The following is an 18317-nucleotide window of genomic DNA, read 5'->3' as shown; positions in this document are numbered from 1 at the left end:
AGTGAAACACATTCCAAACTGTGACTAAATCACGAAGTCTGAAATCCAATATCCTAGGAGATCTTCAGATCTGTCTGGGTTTGGGTCTACAGATTTGGATCTCTCCACAAAGTTTTGGTTCTCAATTAATCACAAATTAGAAGAGCTCACTTTCCAGTCTATGAAGAGCACAGCCAGATTCATCCAAGAATTACTCATGAACAGCCACTAGTCTTGGAAAAGCAAATCATTACATGCAGACTTTTATTTCTGCTTTTCATGATTTACAGAAGCATAACCCCAGGCTTCCTGTTCTCACGACCATTAGTTAATTTAAGTAAACTGTGTTAATAAAGTGAAAAACCTCTCTGGCTCCCCAGTGTCCCAGGCATATTTTTTCTGTTTACTCTTCTTCATGTCTCTCCTTAACAATTCTTTTGCAACCAAGAGACAGCCATACGTTTCATTGCAATTATTTCAGTTTTATGCTACTGGCATTTAGACTTTTGAATCCCACATAAACACACAACATGCATAAGCTGGTTTCCAATAGTAATGTCCATTGTACTATACTCATGTTATGAAGCTTAGAATTTGTGCATTTTACTAAAGACATTTCTGTAAAAAAGAAACTAAAATTACATGAAAACTACTTCAATTTTTGACACTTGAAATTATACTCAAGTTCTACTCCTAAAAGCCCCTCATTATTTCATGCACATCCATCACTTTAACACTGTATCTAGGCCACAAAACCTATATATAGGTTACATCAGGTAATCTAGATCTGAATAGTGCCTCTTTGAATGCTAACAGAAGTGACTGAGAGAAAATAATGTAACTTAGTAACTTATCACATCCGTAGAGTCAGTATTTATGGCTTTGAAAAGGCTCTTACCTTGAGAAACAAGGCTCCCTTGGAAGCCAAGGAGTCCGTTCCTCTTCCGTTGGGGTAACAGTGATAGGCAGCATCCATAACAGGATAGCGGCTGGCAAAAAGTAGACCACTGTTCACAAACTTAAAGCTACAGCAGCCATGGCAACTGTAGACCCCAACATCATAGACAATATATTCAAAATAGTGATGAAGCTGCTCTTTCAATTTCTCTGCAGCTCTTTTGTCAAACACTTCCTGCAAACACAGAAAGTCTAAGTTGGCAGGGAAGAAAGCAGAGATCTCATGATCAAAGGTCTCATCTGTATGTTTCTTTTTCCGCACTGAAGTCTTCTTCATGATTGAAGCTTTGTAGAGGAGCTTGTTGTTGACAGTGCTTTGGTCCACTGTACCATCTCCAACACGAACTTTAACTAAGGACTCTCGTGAAGCAGAGTAGCTGTCTAAACTCCCAGAATCGCCTTCTTTCTGTTTGTGGTTAGGTGTTTTTGAGATCTCCACATCACCTTCCAGTGAGGGCTCTGCTGGGCCACTGGCATGAGCCTGGCCATTGACGGTATCTGGTTCTGTGTCTGACATGTGGCCATTATCCTCTCCATTTATGCGGACAATGCAACTGTTTTCTTCTCCCTCATTTGACTCTCCAGCTCCACCTTTATCTTCTCTACTATCCTCACTGTTGTTTGAGCCAGAATTGTCTCCTTTATACTCCATTGATGTTGTCCTTTTGATGCCAGCATTAACAGTACGATTAGTGTTATCTCCACCCTGGGGGGAGACCAAGCTGCTAAAACTCGCTGCACTGATGGATGTGTTGGTAGGAGAATCTATGTATATTTTGATCTGTGGTCTGCTTGCCCCATTTCGGATCCTCCGGCCAATCTCCTTAGCCCTGGCCTGTGTGTTGAAAACATTATTAAATCTTGCCAGAGAATCTGGCAGGAGGCAAACATTGGCACTGCCAAAGCAGAAGCTTTTCCCATTCCCTGCAGCCTTCCATTCAGTAAGCAATGTGGCTCCATTCGCGTGGTTCTTGTCTTCTAGTCTGGAGTAGATATACGGCCGTCTGGCTGACTGGAGCGGAGACCATAACAAGAAGCCAATCAGAGCAAAAGGAAGCGAGGCCACCAACAGTGCCAAGTAGATGGGAGTGGTAATAATGATGCAGAGTGCGTGAAAATAGCACGGATCATCTGCTCTTTGACGTTTTTCATAGGTGGTTGGAACAAAAGAGGCCACAAGCCTATCTGCTAACCAATAACATGGGAAAATCAGGCCCCAGGAAAAAGAATGCAGAACTGATAGAAAGCTGTTGGGAAATGGGGAAGTGTATAAAACCATTGCAACTTAATTATGACAGCACTTCAGGGCCTACTACATGATGTCACTAAGTCAAGCATCTGTAAGAACACTGGGACAGGGCAGGGGAAAAAAGGTCCAGTCAGGAGTTTGGTTTTTTTCCAGTGAGAGTCAATAACAAAACTTTAAGAGCACCATTTCACTGTCTTGGAGTAAAAGTGAAACAAGGCCACTGTTTTCGTCTGGCTTTTTGGCATTTGTATTTGTCAAAGGATGTCATTGTTCACTGGAGGCTGCCATAATGAAACACTCTGGAGGCAAAAAGGAAATCTGTAAAAACAGAAGCCACAAAACATACGTAACAGTTATTAAAAGTTTAAAGCATATTTTCTCATACCAATTTTGCCTTATAGTCTAAGTTATTTCCCTTTTTTGTTTAGTTTACCATTTTTGATAGTCTGTTAAAGGCTATGGATCTAGGGCAACTCCAACAACAAGGGACTGTATTTCTGCAAATGAAATCGGTACATTGACTATTTAATGCATATGACTACTATTATCATGAAATTTTAGGCCTTACATCGAGAAATATAGTTTGGAATTTCTTTTCTTTTATAATCCATTGACACTAATATTTATATTAGCTGTTCTCAGAACCTTGCAAGTGGAGTTTAGCAGTTATCTTTAGGCTGCTCTGAAAGACTATTACATCTAGTATTTTATCACTGAAGTTGTATTTGCTTCAATTGCCAAAGTCCTTAAAAAAAAAAAAAAAAAGAGATGTGATGGCACTGGCAAAGGCACATTGTATTTAAGAGCAGAAAACATCTGTTTGCTATAAAATGTTATCTGCTTTGCTGCCCTTTAAAACAAAATTATTTTATTTAAATAAATTAAAATACTCTTTGTATGGTTGCATATGGTTTCAAATTTTTAATATTCAGTTTATTAAAACTATTAAGTCAAAGTACTTTGCTTTAATATTTAGGTATTTAATACTCATTATTTATTTCAAGCTGTAGTTCAATTTCATTCACCTTAAGCCCAGAAAACCTCTGATAAACCTCTGCTAAAGCCCAGAAAACTATGATTTCCTATTAACGGTTTCTTGTATCTAGTGAATACATAAACAAAATATAATGATAATTAACATCATTGTTTTTAAATTCCAATTTTCAGCTTTGAAAGAAACAATACTAATTGAATATATCAAACAAGAAAAACGGTTTCGTGTCTTTCCGCTGAAGACAGATGACGTCTTTCAAAAGGTTTTGCTACCAGTTGGGAAACTCTGACCTGAGGTATTTAGAAAATGTCATGATTAACCCAAGACATCAAATTGTTAGAGGTCTGATCTTATAAAAAAAGTTTTCCAGTATACATAGAGCTTACATACTTTTTTTAAAAAATAATTTAAGTCATCTTAACAACTTGTAGTAAGTTGATGTTTTAACACAGGTTTTGCTAATATGAAACATAAATTGTTTTTAAAAAAGAAGCACTCGCATTTATCAAACTTTATCAACCTTGAGAATGGTTATCACCAATGAATGCAATGTCAGTCTCCATAAACTGAAACCGTGACATTATGCAGTAAGAGGAGCAAAGCTAGATGGCTGATGAAAGCACAATTCCCATTTACAATGTTTCAAGTTTCAAAACGAGAATGTAAATAATATTAAGCAGCACTGAATAAAAACCATTCACCAAGTAAGCAAAAGAGAGGATTTGCACTGGACCGTGCTTCAAACCCCATCTTTATTTTTGACATCTTAGAGAAATGAAAATTACATACGTATATTTACTGGCATAAGTTCAATTAAAATCTGGGGCTCCCAGGGAGCCAAAATTAAAGAAATGATAGTTTGATGTGTATTTTAAACATTCTGCAGGGCACCCAGAGACAGTAGGGCATTTTTATTTAATAGCAAACAAAACAACGATATGGGACACAGAAGAGAGAAATACAGTTTTACAAAGCAATGCTGCCTTAGAAACAGAATAAAAATTAAATTCTCCAATTTTCTCTCACCTTTTAGATTTCCATTTCTTCAAACCAGGCCCTTGCAACTAATTTATGTTCCTACTGTCAGCATATTTTTAATTGTGGTACACATGCAATACCAGCCTGCCAACACAGAGTATACTGTACAGGTCAGAAGTGACAAGTAGGGCATTAAAATACACGGCTTAACTAGCTCTCTTTTTACCACACATATTTTTTGATTATTAATGATATGAAAATTCTTCCCTCAGATTCCCGATCAGCAGGACTAAGAGTACTCACAGAACGTCAGATTTATAGCCACGCATTTTTGGTAGGCACCATGGCAAAGAAGTTTAATGGAGAAACAGATGAAGATGAGATAGTTTTGCAGATTATTTCTTCACAGAAGTGAAAGGCAACCCTGGTCCAAGCAAGTAAGTGTTAGTCTGAAAAATCTAGTAAGATGGTGACAGCGGCTCCTAACAGAAACTGACCGGAGATAGGAATCAAATTCTAAAATGGAATGAGAAAAATCAGGTTGAGTGGGGACAAGATTATAAAGACCTTCAAAAGCGAAGCCAAGTAGTTGGTACCCAAATAGTATAGAGAAGGAAGAGTCAGTAAGCGCGTGCATTAAAAAGGACGGTAGTACCACAACAGAAAACTGCTTTTAACTACTGTGTCCTGGGCACACAAGGAAAGCTGTATGCCAGAGATGTAGAATCTGCAAGGCAGCAAACGACAGTTAATAAATATGCATGCACTGATATCAGGAAAAGATTATCAAAACCTGACTAAAAATATAAAGTGGGGGGAAGGACAGAAGAAAAGGAGCTGTTGTACTGTAGCAACACACACCTGGCCTTCCACGTATAAGGGTTACACCCCTGCAAGTGCTCCCAGCCAACTGCACGTTTGGCCAACACCAGGCAGTCAATTACATTTCATGGGAGACACGGTCCTGTGTATTTTTGCCCTGATCGTACTATTTAGATGGAAATTTGAAAGGCTGGATCAAAAGAGGGGTTTTTTTTTTGTTGTTTTTAATTATTAGCTTAGCATAACTTTCACAATCTTATGCAACATGTTTGAGTTTAAATAAATGAGTGACTAGTCAAGTGCCAAATAACAAATGCTTGGCATTTACTCATTGCCAAAGGCATTTGGGGATGTTGATAATAGGGGGAAGCCTAGCAGATTTGTTTTCCTGAGTGATTTTTAGGACTCTTTAGTAAGAATGTTCAAAAGAGACTCTGGCATCTACATATCAGATTAAAAAAAAATAACTTAAAACCTGTCCAATTATATAATTACCATTAGATAAGAAAAAACTGTAAAGAAGTTATTCTGTTCTATTGGATGTTTAAAACGCTTTATAAAAGCCCTGTCTCTTTACATAATCACTCAGTGGACCAGAAAGGTTCTTGTTTACAACAGTGCCAAGGGTAAACAGAACACTGTTGTTTGGGGTATGTGAAGTGAGGACAGACTGCAAACCTTATATTCCAACTTTCAGGCTAATGACCTTTCTGGTGAAAGCTGCAGTTGTGCTGCAGACTATAAGGTCAATTTGACTTTGACTATTTTAAAGTAACACACCAGAAAAAACACAGAACCACAATGGATCCGTAATAATTTGTCTAAGTAGGTCTTCTATAGATAAGTATTTTCTTAAGCATATGAAACATGACTTCAAGTGACAGTTTTGTGAACAGAGTAGTCAACGCCTGCTCGATGACGTGATGAAGTAAAAAAATCAATCCAACATAACTCCTACCAGTTCTGTTATGGACTGCAGCGTCAATAATCTACACTCTAAACAGCTGTCCAGCAAACCATAAAATGCTGGACAAAAAACGCTAAAATGGCTTCACAAAAGCAATTATCCAGATTATGGGGACATACTAAATCTAAGGAATTCATGCTTACTGTAGATACAACATACCATCATATGTATTAGTACAAAAGGAAGAGAAATGAATGCAATCAGAAATCCTTTCACAAGATAAGATTACATAGCAAGTGTCATAAAGCGAATTGGTTCAGACTGAAGTCTGTTTTAACAACATTTAGCAAGAATGTAATTCTTTGTAAACACTAAGGACTGAATGATGGTTCAAGGCCACATTGGTGACTCCTACACTTCCTCTGCCTTAAAGAGGGACAGTACCCTTGAAAATCAGGGATTTGTTACACAGTTTTTGACCAGGTGCCAGCTGCATCCCTCCTTGCTAGCCACCTGAAGTGGGGAGGCAACAGGGATCTGAGTAGAGATGCATTCCATCCATTTTATTCTATGAATTCTAATAGAATTCTCACAACTAATGATACAGAAGTACCAAAACTCTGGTACCACAGCAAGTCTCAAGACTGCAGAAAAGGGAGGAGGGAATCACGAGCTGGAGGTCTCCTTTAAATTTTTGCATATTGCAGACAGAAAACATTGGCACACCAAGGTCCTAATTAAAAATAACTTTTCTTGCAAATAAAATATTATCGTAATTTATTAATCCTCTAGATGAAGGAAATCACACAATTAGCCAAAGTTATTAATCCTCTAGATGAAGGAAATCACACAATTAGCCAAAGCTCTGTTACAGACTCACTGGCATGCATAGGAAACTAAGTTTCCTACTCTTGTCTGTTCACTACAAAACCATATGCATGATAGTGTCTCAAAGCCACCCAAAAAGAGAGAATGGAGAGAGTCATGAGAGACACCTTTCACCTGTGCAAGATCTTAAAGGGTGAGGGAAGGCACCACGTGAGTCAGCTGCAACTTGGAAAACATGACGCAACATCTCTCCTAATGCAACGGTTTAAATGCTGCCTAAAGCTGAAGTGCCTAATTCCTTGTGATGAAGGGTATTACTTGGTAATACAGTGCTTTATTCATAGGGGTTTGAGAGGTTAAGGGAGAATTTAGGATACTGCAATAAACCAGGTATTTTTGTACGCTACAAAGACGTAAACTGAAGTCTTGTTTAGTTGTTTTTATTATTTTCTAAGTGTTTGAAGGCTAAAAAAAGACTTTATTTAATTTTTTTTTATGGTGCCAGTATAGAACATCTCAACTTTAGTGATAACAAGACATCAGGTGGAAACGTTTCAAAGATTTTTATGATTATAATTATGCCCAGAAGTATGCTAGAGATATCATAGATCAAAAGAGATGTTCCTAGCTCCAATATAGCTTGCAAACTAAATAAAAGACAATACAAGTCAACAAATGATAGAGAAACAGAAGAAAACCAACAAATGGTGCAACAATAAGGTTACATGGACAGTCTAGAAATGGTCAGAAAAGTTTTAACTTCCTTTTTCTTAGATAACTAAAATACACTTTCAAATTCAGCTAAATTTGCTATTAACATTTCAACTGTATTTTTAAAATATATGTAAACCACTGCAAGAACAGGTTTTTTTAAAAACAGAATAAAACTGCTGAAGTGACTAACTGATCTAGAAAGTTACTCTATGGGTAACTTCACATACGAATTCGCACACATTCATTAGAACTAGTTTTTCTTGAATCCTGACAGTTGCTTGGTCTTTAGTGAAAGTCATAGCAATATGTATCCAAAACTGCATTCTAGAAAAACAGCGTATTTAGATTGTGTTGACTTTTTGTTAGCTTTATTTCATTATTGTCATTGTAATTTGAAGCAGAGAAATGCAGCTTATAACAAAGCTACCACTACACCACGCAAACCAGCAAAAATCAGTGTTTGAAACTGAGAATGGGTAAAATGAAGATCTGTGAGACCTGAGAGAATTCTCACTCAGGCTCTCCTGCTTGGTTATTAGACACACCACAACTTAATCTTTGCTTTCCTCCATAGTGTCATCTGGTTATGCTCCCACGCATACTACAGAAATCCTTTCTTTCTTCAGTCTCTTTCCCCTGATTATTCTTATACATGCTTTTAATTAGAGTCTAGTTCAACTTCTAACTACCCTTCTGGAAACAAAACCTACTCCAAAAGGCAAAATACACATAAACTGTTTTGCATGCTTGCTTGATTACATGACTGTAATTACAGAGATGCAGCCATCTCAAGGTGTCAGTGGCTGTAATGGAGATGCTTTCTTGTTCCCTTGTGATCACTTCACAGCCTGATGTTTTAACTGAAATCCTGTCATTCTGCACAGGACTCGTTCCATGAAGCAGTTTGAGATGTCAGGTAAGGGAATTTAAGCAACACTTAAAATGGCTCACCTTAACTTCCATTAAAGTCAATAGCAATTTACAGCTTACAAAAAGCTTAGTAAAAATGTGGATCCACCATGACATGAGAAGCTGAGTTAGGTGTATTACTGATACTGACGAAAAAAGCAGTACCCATTCAAACTAAGGATTTGTCAGAAGGAGAAGGGAAGGCGGAAAGTGTTTCTGCAGACTTGCCATTGTGATATTCATTTACCAGTTTCTCCCCTAAACTTTATTCCTCCTTTCTAAAGAAGGTCACAAAACATTGCCTGGCTGCTCTGCAGCTTGTCTCTTTTATGCCCACAGGCTGCAACCAGGCAAGAAGTCACTATAAACGAGATGTCTAGCTCAATTGAACCAACCTGTAAAAAATAAAATATTAAGAAGTGCGAACTTACAAGTCTTATTGAATACCATTGAATAACCAGCAGTTAAGTATGTGTCTGCAGAAAAACGAAAAAAAAAACCACCCCCACAAGTTCACAGAGCCTGCTGAAGCCTCTGGCATATTTAATAAGGAGTAGAGTTATGATGATGCAATCTCCGTTCAAAATAGAGGTATTGAGCAATTGGGCTAAATTTTCAAAAGGAGTCTTTGGAACCTCAATGATGCCCCTCTGTAATTTCTGTAAAAGCTGAACATTTAAGTAGATACAGTGCTGTTATTAACCGCAGCATTGGTAGCTTAAGGGACCTCAGACAGGGCTATGAAGTCTATTGACTACGCAGAGCAAATCAGCCCTTCTCTAACGGAGCCTACCCTAATGGAGTTGGATAGGCAGTGACAAAGGTAGCTCTTGGCACCTATATGACACGCTGCCCACAATGAATGGGAAGTGGCAATCCTCTTCATTTGACAAGAGATCGGCTGTAGCTGGCCTCCTGCTTAGTCACCTCAGCAGAGAAACTAAGCTTCGCACCGGCATGGTATGCTATTATACCTCCTCACCCCAAATGGGACATCCAGCACAGAGATGAAAATTTGCTTATGATCGGACTGTAAAACTTGCTCTGTGGTTTACACTTAAGTGTGGCATGGCAACAGATTCTTGTCTCCAAAAGCAAATCATCTCAATTTGGTAATCCCAGATCATATTCCTAGGCCAAAAACCATACCCACACACCTTCTGCTACCTAAATTAAATTGGATTAAGTTTTAAACTTAATATTAAAATATAAATTTGATTATGTTAATGTATGGAAACACACATTAAAAATATATCCAAACAATTACAACCAATTGAAAAACATGAAAAATATGACAGGTCCCTTTTTTCTTTCAAAATAGATGGAAAATTGAAGCTGAATTCATTATAGCACAAAACAACCAGCTTTTATATTCCTGCAAGCAACCTTGATTTCACCCTGACACAGTAGATTTTACTTGCTTAAAATTTAGATCTGGAGTCATAAATGCAAAAGGGGTATATCATATCTTTCAAGCCTAGAAGAGATTTATTCTTTACTTTACGCATATAAACTGCAATCCCAACTACGAACAGGCAATTGGTGCCTCTACACCGAGATACACACCAGCCGTACTAATGCTTCCCGGCAGGCCTGACCCAAACCCAGGAACTTTACCAATCCAACTCCAAATTCTAAAATATACCTCCAAAACTCTGTGCATTCTGTTATTTGAATATGAGTGCACCAATACCAGCCTGTAAACATAAGCTCACTAGTCAGATACATGCCTTTGGGGCATTTTTTAATAGGGCATTTAGTTCTACTTCGCACTATGGTGCAAAGACTCATCTAAAAATACGGACTCCAGAAACTTTCATCAATTATTTTTATTTCAGTGGAAACAGACAGACTCGCAGCTTCTGTTGTCTTTTAGAGGCGACAATGGCCACAAATACCTCTAAAAATATCACGGTTATGCAAACTAAGTAACACCACAATTAATGCCAGTTATGATCAGCAAGGGCATTACTTTAGAACAAATTTAAGTGCATCAATTGAGTAATTTCTTCAGGAATTCATGCAAAAAAAATAATCCTGAACAGCAAAACTGTCTCTTGTAGAGGAGACACAATCACATCTTTCCAGATTATCAATTCATATTAGGCCTTAGGAACTGGCAAGAAGTAGACTCACCACCATATCCTCTAATGCCTGAAAATAACAGCAAATACTTCATACAGCTTTAAGTTTTCAGAAAACCTTTGCTATCAGGCAAGATTTAGACCAAAAAAATTAATCTGACCACTTGGTGATCTCACTCAGTACCTGGAAAGCTAAACACTCTCTATTTTGAGACCTTATTTGGTGTACTTCAGTAGTGAGACAACTGCAGCATACAAATGCATGAATCTGTGACACTAAGCTCTGTTTATACAATAGAAATGGAATGGGCTCTATTTACAAAATCACCTTTTAGTGTGCTTTAGCCTCGTATTTTACAGGAGCTGGAGTAATTCAATAATGGCTAAATAAATCTGATCTTTGTAGATGGTTTGTTTAACAGATCTTACTGAGATGGAACAATATTAGCTTTGGGTGCCCAAGACAGAATTGGAGATAAAAAAAATTTTCCTACTCATCTTTCACCACCTAAAAGCCAGAGGCCTGACTACAGCCGTGCCTCATCCATAAATTGTCGGGGGCACAGGCTCTCTGTAAAATGAAAAGCTGGAGTTTCTCCGGCAGCACTTTTAGCCTTCAGGCTTCTGGTTAGTCCAATACGGCTGATCAGATAAAATTATAAAATAAGCAATTTTCCCCAGAGTGGGTATTTTTATACTGTTAAAGTTGCTCGTAACAGCTGGCAAAGAAAAGTTATCTTAGCTTACAGTAAATTCCACACAAATCCCTGCCGATAAATAGCTGCTGCTCTATAAAAAAAGCTCACCTACAATTCTCAAAATACTTTACAAGGGAAATTAAAATACAACCCAACTGAATTAAAACACAGCCACCACTATAAAGAAAATTAAAGTACATTTATTCATGTTCTACAAATGGAAAATTGGAAAAACCGAGCATCTGTAACTTGAGCAAGTTTTCACGGAAACCCTGAGATTAGACTCCTTAGCTCACAATTTCCTGCTTACTGACAAAGTCGGATTTCTTCAGGATTCACAGAGATCTAAATGTATGGTAGATAATCATAAAAGAATCAGCAATATTCAAAACTCAACACAAAAATATTGAATCTTTCCCCCAAAACTTGTTGTCATATCAGCTTCTGACAAAAACGCAAGAATTCAAACTTGAGTTGTTGGTTTTTTTTAAGATTAAGTTGTTCTTAGAAAGGGCAAGTATTTTTGTTGCATATTTCTCAAACAGTCTATTAAGATTCTGTTTAAAAAAACCAAAAACCAGCCCAGATCACTCTACACTTTTGACTTTTCGAATGTGGTAACAAATTCAAGCAAAAATATTTTGTTTATTCATTTGTAAATCCATTTCACTGTAATACACTGGTAGGCTAAAGTACACCAATCCTCTTGTATTTTAGTTTCTTGCTACAGAGTAAGTCATAAAAAAAGACAGTTAGCAATATATGATTTTTTTAAAAATATCCCAGGCAATCAGTTTGTGCTTTGTCAAAAACGTTTATTGCCATCTTTACATAAAGCATGGCTGAATTTTACTCAGATGTTACAAAACTATTCATCTTTCAAATACTCATGAATGAAACATTTAAAACCACAAAATCTGTTTGGTGATTTGTCTTAGAACCACTCCTAAGAAAGCAGAGAGATTTTGTACAGGTTTATTCTAGGAAGCCCTCATGCCATCCTACAACTACAAAACACATCACAGAACAGTGGTGCAAACCTATTTCAGCTCTTCACTGTCTACCATGGAGTAACGTGCCACTCTTGTTAGACTGGCACTCTCTGGAAGAACAGCAAAGTTACACCTAGTAAGACCCGTGCCAAGAATACACTTACGCTCTAACTGCACGACTCTGCTTCTACACGTTTGTAGAGACACCCTGCAGCACTTTTTAAAAATGTGTTTGCCACCAAAATAGCATTCTTGGGGAAAAAAAAAAAAAAAAATTTCTAGACTCTCACAAGCGTACAAAACAGAAGGACTGCAATATGTTTCCCACTCATCCTGAAACTTATTTAACTTTTTATTAAGCATTGGGTTATGCAGAAAATGCTGATCCTTCCTTTTCCCCTTCCTGACAAACTGGGAAACACACTCAGTACATTCTGGACGCCTTACTGTTGCAGCCCAGGAAGCAATGTTCAGTTCCAAAGCATCCTTTGAAGTCTACTAATGCTGCTTGAGAAGAACCAGGTTTCTGGCACTCTCCACTATATTGCCTAAGAGCTTCCCAAATTTTTTGCTGGCAGAACAGATCCTGGCTCACACCTGGATGCTTCCAACCTTTCAGGTTCCATGTTACAGAGATTCCTACTCCACACACATAACTGTTTCTGTGCATGAGTTGGCAGGGGCCGACAACATGGACTTGGTAGAACAAAGTGAACGCAACATTTGAGGTGGGGTAGGAAGAGGGGAATCTTATATCTAAGCTAAAAGATTTTATGTCTCTGTGGAATAACAATAAATGGAAATCTGATTTTTGTAGCATGGACAAAATGATGCTTACTCCATAACACACTCTGAAATATCAAAATTGTGCTGTGTTCCTCAAAATGGTCCACATTTAGAAAAGAAACAAGAGAAGCTATGCTAAATACAAACATTCTAACACTTCTATCACTAAATCGGAGAACAGCATAAGCCAGTAAAAGAACACAATAAGAATTTAAAGAGAAAAATAATGAATGAGTGAAAATGAGCACCTACTTTATTTGTGTATGCATATCTGCATACAAAGTTTACCTTACTATTTTGTGGACTTTCCTTAAAAATACAGTAATTGTTTATGGTTTTTCTGTTATTAAATGAAGTTGTGAAGATCAGGACAATGTGCAGATATTTCATTTTACACCCCTGACCCTCGCAACTACATTTTTTAATTACTCTTGCGATTACAATGAAATCAGCAAGTTTTCTACACCCAGAATGAGCAGGAGGGACAGACTACTTTATTTATATATTTAAAAGAAATCCCTGCAGTCTTCTTGGGTGATCACCAACAGATGATGCACACTAGATGCCTCTCTTGGCCATCAGCAGAAAAAAAAAATTTGTTTAAATATTTAATAGGCTTTTAAAAACTTCTACTGAGTCCAACTATTACCAGTTTTTTTCACTGTGACAAAAAGTATGTTTAATTGAAACAGCTGTTACTTAATAAATAACCAGAAGCTGTGCAAACAAATGCACGGTATTTCCAGATTAGATTTTCATACATGCTATTTTCCATATACTAGCATATAAAACAAGTCTAAATAAGATCTCAACCCAAATAACAAAACTTTAGAGAACCAGAAGCGTTGACTGGGCCTATCTCCAATATAAACTTGATCTCAGCGTTCCATTCAGGATGCAAAGCAAGCATCCCAGATGCTCAGTACTGCTTTTACTCGCTCAGGTAAGCTTTACTGTTGCAACAGTTTACCAAGAGAAGATACTACAAATTAATACTCCTATTCCAGGGGAGAAAAAAATGAGTGCATTCAAATTTGGTCAAAACATAGTCAGCAAACCAAAAAAAGCAGCATTTCTTTTTTTCACCAGATCTCTGATGCATGCTCACAGTGCAAGCAACTAATTTTGCCTTCAAAAAGTTTGGTGTTAGTAGCTTCTACACAGCCAGTCCTACCGTGGCAAGTCAAACGGGGGTTTGCCTTTCCCAGAGCTGCATCGATGCATTTGTCAAGTTTATTTTATTCCCTGCACCGACTGTGTGGTCCATTATTTTCAAAGAGCATCCTTAGAGATGTACAATACCTGTATAAATTAGTAGGGTTATAAAAGTGCCAACTACAGCATTCACACAGCAGAATCTTTGTTGACAGCAACACCTACAGCTGGTAAGACTTTTGCTACATCCTCCAAACCAACATAGTCTTGTCCTGCTGTTAGATAAACTCACTTTGCACCGTGATTCACTTCAGAATTCAACTTTTAAGAGTAATTTTGTAGAGCAGAAATACATTCCTAAAAAAATTCAATTGTCTTTATTAGAAACGCAGGCCTTCGTGTGTTGAATGCTGTGATCTTGGAAGTGAAGCTCTTCAGCACTGAAATAAAATTCATATTCCAGTGGAAGTTTGCATTATCTCCTGCATGTAACAGGACAGTTGTCAAAGGAAAAGATGTAAGTCATGGAATGCTACGTTTCTGGTACTTTTCATCTCCTTGGCTTTGGGTTATCTCATCCCCACTACAAACCTGAAGGTGTCACATCCCAGTATCTGCAAGTCTGTGTTATGAATGGCATAGCTTCCATGATGAAACAGAAACTCTCATTTTTTTTAAGGCCAAATCAATCTTTATTGGCTATTAGTTACATTTCTACCTCTGCTACCTGCCCCTTGCCTATGCTACACTTTGCAGGACATACTTTTACTTGAGTAATACAGGCAGAGATGCCATGTGTTTATTGCTTTTAACAGGAGTAGTCTCAGAGGTAAATTCGCATTAGTGAAGCAAATGCATACTGGGAAAGTATCAGAGCATGGTCAGACACAATAACATTATTTATATAATTCTGATTATTATGCATCCCGAAGTTTGTAAGATTTGAGGTGATGTAGAGGGAACATACCTTTAGTATCTTACATAATTCATCCTGATCACTTAAATAGTTTCTTAAAACAGCCCTGGATGCCTGTTTTTGAAGTGTTTAATGAGGGATACATAAAGAGGTTAATAATTATAAAGGAGGTGTAATGAGCTTCACTATCAATGGGAGTCAAAGTACAGCAGATTTTTATCTCAGATAATTATTTCTATGTGCGTAAACGCACCAGCAAAACTGAGGAAATAAAGTCTTTCAGTTACCTCTAGTGAAGCGAATTCACAAGAGAACTTTAATTTTTATTCCGAATTTGTTACATGAATCTGACAGTTAAGCTGATAAATCAGGAGACCAGAAGCCTTATGTATGTATTGACATAGAGCTACACAGCACAGCACAGGAAGCAGAACTTCACATTCCAGTGTGTCTTGGCTACAGGTAACAAGAAATAATTTGCGTCTGTGGAATTAAATGTCAAACTTTTTCCACACCGAAAGGATAACTCATTGTAGTGTGTTCCAAGAGAAATAACTGCCGTAGCTATGAGTAGCAGACTGCTATCACAATGATACCCATGGATGAGCATAATCCACAAGCTACACAGTTACCCGAAAGTGACTGACCTTTTCCTAGGGAAAATAAGTCATTTATTTACAAGCCACATTCATTCCCTCTTGAGCCCTACAGCCAAAACAACCACGACATTCTGAAGTCCTGCTGATGCATTTTGTAGTAAGTGCTGTCAAGCTGGTCAGGGCCTGGGCCGAGATCACTGAACTGGCACAGGACACTGAAAGCAGGTAACACCACCTGGTTACACTATTCGTTGTGGTTAACAGGTTTATTGATCGGTTTTGATGGAAAATACTACAGGGCAAAAGCCATAAGGCCTGTACATGCAAGATTAAGCCATTTCATACTTCCAGAGACAAAAAACTCTTGTACTAAAATAAAAAAGGTTGTGTTCTGGTTTTTTTGTTCTATGTTCCCTTTTTCCTAATGAATATTTTTTGCTTTGTATTTCAGACTGTCTTGTGAATTTAAAGAAGTAATTTTGTAGCAGAGATCAAAATTACTCTCTGAAGTTATTATCCTGAAACGAACTGAGAATTATGACTGGCTCCACTAAGGCAAAGAAGCCAAACCGGTAAGCAGTGAAGACAGTACGACTTTGCTGCTCACTCAGCTGATAACACAACTTGATTTGCAGCATCATGAGAAATTAAGTAAACAACTCACATAGGTCAGTTTGAGAGCTCCAGCCTAATCTTGTAAAGCTATTGCTAGTAAACCACAAACCTGTCAAGGTTCTTTCACATGCTGCTCCGCAAATTAATTATGTCACCATTATACTACGTTTTTAAATACACAGTTGATTCATGTATCAATGAAATTACAAGGAACTGACAGAAGAAAGGACAGCATGAATACAAGCTAAGTAAATTCAAAGCAAATTCATTTCAGTTCCAAAAACATTTCTCTGGTATGAAAAACACTCTTTGAAGTCAACTGTTACTTAAATGCAGCTTTACTAATTATTCTTTTTATACATCCCAGGACTTTCTATGCTGCAACATTATCTGCAAACAAACAAAGCAGAACAACAACAAATAAAAGCCCTAATTCTATGTTTGTGAATATTTTTTGGAAGCCAAATAGCTGCCTTGTTTTACCACATTCATCCCTCTTTTCAGTTGCAAGAACTCTGACAAACAAGTTTTGAGGAAACAACTGCTTTTGTAATCATCATTGATGGCTACAGGCAAAGGTGCATCCGCTGTTCCCAGTCTTAGGCCTCTGGTGAACTGTTTACATTAAGCAGCTACAGTACAGGTCCCTGCTATAGTTATAGAACACATACTTATGTGTTACATTTATATAAGAAGTATGCACTGGAAACTGAACTATTTGTTTTAAGTAAGGACACACTTTTCAAAGTTCTTTGCTGACTCCATCTACCATGGCTCCTACCCACAAATCTACACAAGTGATTTGCAACAAGTAATTCAGCCAGGTCTAAGCCTTTTCCAGACTGTAGCTGTGGCTTTTCAAGCACGCCATTGTAAACACTAACTCTCCAGTCAGCTACAACCAGCGCCAGTCTCTGAAGAAACTCACATCATCTACTTGCGGCAACAGCCATGTGAAAAGAGTACTCCGAAGCAAACTGGACTTGGTAGAGGAAAAAAGCTCAGGAACCTCAAACTTTGCATTACTCTACCAGCACAGACACTGATTTTCTTATAGGGCACAGTTCAACCCCAAACATTTCTCTACTGTGTTGCGCTCAGTAGAATATTTGGAAAGTTGAAAACCAGAAAGGTTTATGGGCTTTCTGGGGGGAAACTTCTATAAAGAAATTTTTTTTAAAAATTATTTTTCTGACCTCCTACCCACCCATGTACCTCCTAAGCAACCTCCCATTGGGGCTGAGAACAAGATGTTCTTTTGTAATCTTGGGATATGCTTCAAACAATATGATGGAAAATGCAGATTAATACTCATCAGTACCAGTGCTATATTTTAAAATAAATGTCAGGGTAATTGACTTGAATAATACTGAATGCAAAATGCTCACTTTCCCTTTTATTACTACACACAAAAGGTGGTGCCACCTGCAAATTAAGTTAATACCACAGCAGCAGAATGCCAGCTTCTGTCACCAGGACACAAGGGACGTGGATACAGGTGTCAGATGCCACAAACTCCTCTGAGGGGGATCTCCTATTACTGACCTTTTCTTCCTTAATTTGATTGCATTTCAAAAACAGGCATGTCAGAAACAACATTAGAAATGCTAACAGAGTATCATGCAGAGAAGTCAGATAGAATTGGATTAAGACAGTTTGTACATATCATCACCTGCAAGCCCAAACACCAGCAAGCACCGAGGTGAATGCTCAATCCTTACTCCACTGGGTTTTTGAAGTCTAAATGGATAGGGATGACTCATATGAATCTGAAAAAAGAATTCACCTATAAAACCCTAGGTTTTAATATGTAGTGCCACAAATAGAAAGAAGAAGTTGCCCTCAACAAAGTATATGGATGGCATGTTTTAGACTGTGAAAGCTTAGAATGTCACTGATGACATTGTGTCAGCTTGCTGTGTATGCATAAGATTTTAGTGTCCGAATGCTTTAAATAATTACCAGAAAACTGCATTTTTTCAAAAGAGAATAATCTCTGGGATAATCAGAACAATCAACAAACCATGCACATTTTGGTTACCAAATGTACTGCTGTATTGCTTGTTTGGTGCTTCAGCGAACCAACTTTTTCTTTAATTCAGTCATCTCTCCAAGTTGCAATAGAAGAGAGCTGC

At 37.6% G+C, this 18317-nt stretch overlaps 1 protein-coding gene across 1 annotated transcript in view; it reads right to left on the bottom strand.

The window, feature by feature from the left end:
• Positions 1-18317, bottom strand: part of SMPD3 (sphingomyelin phosphodiesterase 3) — a 116322-nt gene that overhangs the window by 31168 nt on the left and 66837 nt on the right. Inside the window, exon 2 of the mRNA XM_074583203.1 lies at positions 878-2503. Coding sequence (XP_074439304.1) covers positions 878-2215 — 1338 coding nt within the window. The 5' untranslated portion in view covers positions 2216-2503. The remainder of the gene's footprint in view (positions 1-877; positions 2504-18317) is intronic.

Source organism: Larus michahellis, chromosome 4 (assembly GCF_964199755.1).
Source record: "Larus michahellis chromosome 4, bLarMic1.1, whole genome shotgun sequence".
NCBI classification, from domain to species: domain Eukaryota; kingdom Metazoa; phylum Chordata; class Aves; order Charadriiformes; family Laridae; genus Larus; species Larus michahellis.
The sequence above is the reverse complement of the archived record's forward strand: the minus strand, read 5'-3'. Positions and strand labels throughout refer to the sequence as shown.